At 37.0% G+C, this 4,661-nt stretch overlaps 1 protein-coding gene across 1 annotated transcript in view; it reads right to left on the reverse strand.

Annotated features, from left to right (window-relative positions):
• Positions 1-1,298: 1,298 nt before the first annotated feature.
• Positions 1,299-4,661, reverse strand: part of cnpy3 (canopy FGF signaling regulator 3) — a gene marked incomplete in the record, with an annotated part of 4,592 nt that continues 1,229 nt past the window's right edge. The window contains 2 exon segments of the mRNA XM_035675204.1: positions 1,299-3,390; positions 4,521-4,638. Coding sequence (XP_035531097.1) covers positions 3,089-3,390; positions 4,521-4,638 — 420 coding nt within the window.

Genomic DNA, 4,661 nt, shown 5'->3' on the forward strand with positions numbered 1-4,661 from the left:
TAAATAAACTACCACATTAACTCTTAATAGACTTAATAAACGTTGTTTCCATGTCTGAAGCAGCTGCATTAGCTTTAAACCAGCCTTCTTCTCTGCGTCCCTGTTGTTGACCTTTGACTTCACTTAGTCCCGCCTCCTTAGTTACGGTTGCTATGCATGCCGAATTTTGAATCCCAGCCATCGACATATAAAATATATTTATTAATTATTAATTATTCTAGCATATATTTCTACAGCTAAAAGTGGTGAATTTACCACCAAATATTATTTAAAGAATTTTAAATAACTTTATCAAGACAATAGACATTCAATACAACTTCCAAAACATGTATACAAAACATTAATCATCATATAATAAGCATTTATACTGTATAGGCTTTATAAAATAAAATTAATATTTTTAAAATTCAATTATAAAACAACAAAACAATTCTAATAATTTTTGCCAATTTATTTATATATATTTGAGTTTACACCTACCAACCACCCTCTATCCCTGCCTTGTTGTATCTTGTTTTATTCATTCGTACACAAACTAAATGTAAAAAAATACAAGTTGTGGTAATATGGGGAGTTAAGTGCTGGAGTTATTTCTGTAAACAGCCGCATTGACCTCCCAGAGTGCCTCACTGTGAGGTTGTAGAGGCGCTGCACACAGAAGCTGAGCAGACAGTCCTGCAAAATGTGGGTAATTGTAGAGTGTAAATTCATCTCTAAGTTATTATAAACCCTATAATTGGCCCCGGTGTCCCTTACCTGTATTCATTCATTCAGCTCGTCTCCACTCTGAAAAAAAACTGTAGAAAAATCCAAAGCTGGGTTTTAAAATAACTAAAAGGTGCTACATTTTATCTATAAAAGCTTATTCTTGTAAAGTTAAAAGTATGCATTCATATAAAAACACATTCATATATGTGATCCCTACAATGATAGACTGATTTGTGGTTTGAAAAAGTATTTTATTAAAAAATCTATTTCAACTTTAGGCATTAAATCAAGCCACAATATAATTAAAATTCATTTTTATTACAACTATAACTGCTGCTAAAGTTAACTGTGCACTAAGTCTACAACTCTGCCTCCCTCTACTGGTTTAAAGTGCACATTTCACCCACATTGTTACTTCAAACACTGAACCATTAAAAACAAATAAATCCACATATAGTATAAGCAAAAGGAAGTGGAATTGTTTTGATAAAGCAGCTGTTGTGAGGAAGTGAACTTACTTTGAGGAGATGGTGTAATAAAAATATACTAAACAGGAAAAACTTGGAAATGATCAGTCATTGGCGAATGCGTTTACAGAGTTTTTAAACCTGTGTTTATTGATCCACTGACGCGTCTGCTCATGGTTTCAAAAAGCAACTTCAATACAACACAGCTGGCGTTTCACTTCAGAATAAAAATCTGTAAAAACACACACACACGCACTTTCATCATCAGCTCGGGAACCAACAAACACACACAAACACACCTTAAATAGCAGCTTTTGTACAGCGCGCACACACAGACACAACACAATCAATGGAAAATTATAAAAAATGAAACAATAACAGAAACACGAATGAAAAAACAAAAGGTACCTTATGTTGAATTTACTAATTAAAAAGGAGAATTTCATTGAATCTGAGACTTGAGATGGTTAAAAAGGGAATTCTGCAGTTTCCTCTACTGATATCAAACATTTTGAAATATTAAAATATTATTATAACAAGGAAAAGCAGTTCTCTATTGTGTCAACTAGTTTTCAGGTGGAATGAATATTTCGGTAAACACAAGACTTTTAAAAAAACAGCATAAGTTGTGAACAAACACTCAGATTCACATTAGGAGGAGATACAGCATGGAAAGTCAACATTCAACTGAAAGAAAACTCCCTCGTCAATCTGGAGCTCTGCTGAGCGCCGCGTTCTCCAAAATATCATGTGACATACTGACAGGTAAAACGTATGTTGGCATACAGCACTGAAGGTGTCTAACACAGTGGTTTATAAAGTGGAGTCGAACACTTTCTGTAGTAAAATCACCTAAAAGCAAAATCAGATAAAATCTTATGGTGTTTTTTAGGACTGCAACTAATGATTTTGTAACTAATTGATAAGTTATTGAGTTGATAACATGTCAAAATAAAAGAATTCCAATCACAAGTTCACAGCTCCTAACCCCAAATTCCACCGGGCATGGCTTTGTGGCGCCGGTGTGGCCTCGTGATCCATGTGTCTTCAAATCCCACCGAGAGCATTTTAGAAGCAGAACGTGTTGTTTACTTGTGTATTTTGTCCTGAATAACAATACAAAACAGTGTTTCTCCACCTCAAAGCTCCTCTGACTGACTGACTCCTGGCCTGGTGCCACAGTGTTGATGGTGAACGAAAAATTCGATTTTGAGTCTAAACGTAGTATTTTATTTTGGAAATTGACTGGATTCTCTGTGCTGTTTCTGTGTCTGATTTCAGAGTCAGTGTGATCTGCTCTGCAACGCTTGACCCGAGTTGGTTCTGGGATGCGTGCCCGGTGGAATTTGGGGATAAGGTGTCGTCCTCAGATTGCTTTTTGTGTCAGACCAACAATCCAAAACCCAAAGATATTAAATTTAAAATCATATAAACCTGTGAAATACAGCTAATTATTTTTGCTTACCAAATGATTAATCCACTAACTAGACTGTTGTTGTTGTTGTTGTTGTTGGAGTATAATACTATCAGAATTATCATTATCAGAACCAATAGAAACAATGGCAAAAAGTACAAAAATAACAACCAAGTTGTAATAAACTGGAAAAACTCTTAAGTGAAGATATTAAGTTATTAAGGGTGTCTGCAAATTGCATTAAGTTTAATCTCTCATTCAAATCCCCCTGCCCATTAAAAAACAGTTTGAGACCGTTTCAGACTGACAGAAACTGAAATAAAGACTTTAAAACCCGGGTTGTAACAGTACAAGATCTGATTCAGCATATTCAGCGTCTCAGACCCTCAGTTTTTGACAACAGTTGAAGACATTTTAAAGAAGCTGCAGAATGCTTTTACTAAGAGTTTACTTCTGTTTAGACGAGCTGATTCGGGGTCCAGACGAGGAACCGGGGTCCTCACAGCTCCGTCTTCTGCCCAGAGAGAGGCGTCTGTGGCTGGATCTCCTCATCCGACGACATCCCTCCATCCATCTTCTCCACCGGGGCTTTGCTCTTTTTCTTCTTCTTCACCTTCTTCTCCTTCTTATTCTTCGTCGCTTTCTCTCCCTCCGAGCTGACGTCCCCTCCCTCCTCTCCCTCCTCACTCTTGCCCTTTCCCTTCTTCACTCCCTTCTTCTTTTTCTTCTTCTTCTTGTCCTCTGCGATGGCGGCCTGGTCTCCCTTCTTCTTCCCCCTTGACCAATCCTCACTCAGGCAGGCTGGAACGGAGGAACACGAGGAGAACGGGACAAATAAATGGTGGAGAAAACAGAACCAATGGAGGAAGGAAGGAAGGATGAGGTAAAGACTGATATAAACAGGTTATCACTATATCGATTGTACATGTGATTAATGATTATCAACAGATACACACGTACTTGATGACTATGTAAAGATGAAAACCTTTATGGAGTATAGCTATATAATCATATGTTCTCTGTAATCTTGTGATTCAGATTATGTTTGGAAATTCACAATGAGGCAACTGCTAGTTATTGTTTATTCATTATGCCATTCCAGTCAACACGTGTGTGAGATCTGGAATCATCCAGTTAATTGTGCCTAAAAACCTATTCTGACGTCACGATAACCTTGGACCTTTGAGTGGTTTTTAGTGTCTGACTAAATATATGAAATATGGTCTCAATCTCTCCTTCTGTTCCTCAGTTATGGTGCCAAAAAATGTGTCTTAGAAATGTTACATATATTATACAGATAATATAATACATCCATGACCTGTATGCGTTTTAATTTTACAAATTACAGACATGGTAAATTCCCACGGGATTAAGATCACATACATGCTCCTCAATTATTACAAATCACATCAGATTGCCTGATAACACCAGTCCCATGTAAATAGGGCTAAAGTTGTACATTTCCTTTAGTCAAAGAACCACATCGCTTCAGAATATCATCATAAGCATCCAGACTATTCAGAAAAAACATACTGATTTGGTTGAGGTGATAACGTTTGTTGATATCGCTGCTTACTTCTGATTAATGGATACTATTGCGTGGAGGATAATATGGTGATTCTGAGCTAAACTCGTCTGTATTCCCTCGTTGCTGAATCCGAAAGCAAAGTTGTATTTGATTAGGTCATCCACTGAAGGAATAATAAGCTACACGGCAACCAGCGGAGTGTGTGTGTGTGTGTGTGTGTGTGTGTGGAAACAAAAATACTATTTTACAGTTTCATTCTATGTGACTTTAAGAGAAGGTTTTTCTATGAATGATATTGTAGAAAGGTAGTAGAAAAAGTAAAAAGTGGATAAATGGGGGAAAAAATGAAAAGAGTAAGAAGAAAGATAATAGGAAAACTAAAATGTGTGTGTGTGTGTGTTACCTTTGTCCTGTCCTTTGAGAACATGTTTCTCACACAGGTAAGTGGTCAGGTCTTCCTCCTGGGTTCCTTTGTACCATTCCTCAATCACTTCCTCATACTGCTCCACCAACACGTCACACTGAGAGACACACACACACACAC

This window comes from Morone saxatilis, unplaced genomic scaffold, assembly GCF_004916995.1.
Source record: "Morone saxatilis isolate NCDOM2014 unplaced genomic scaffold, NCSU_SB_2.0 Contig4, whole genome shotgun sequence".
In the NCBI taxonomy this organism is placed as follows: domain Eukaryota; kingdom Metazoa; phylum Chordata; class Actinopteri; family Moronidae; genus Morone; species Morone saxatilis.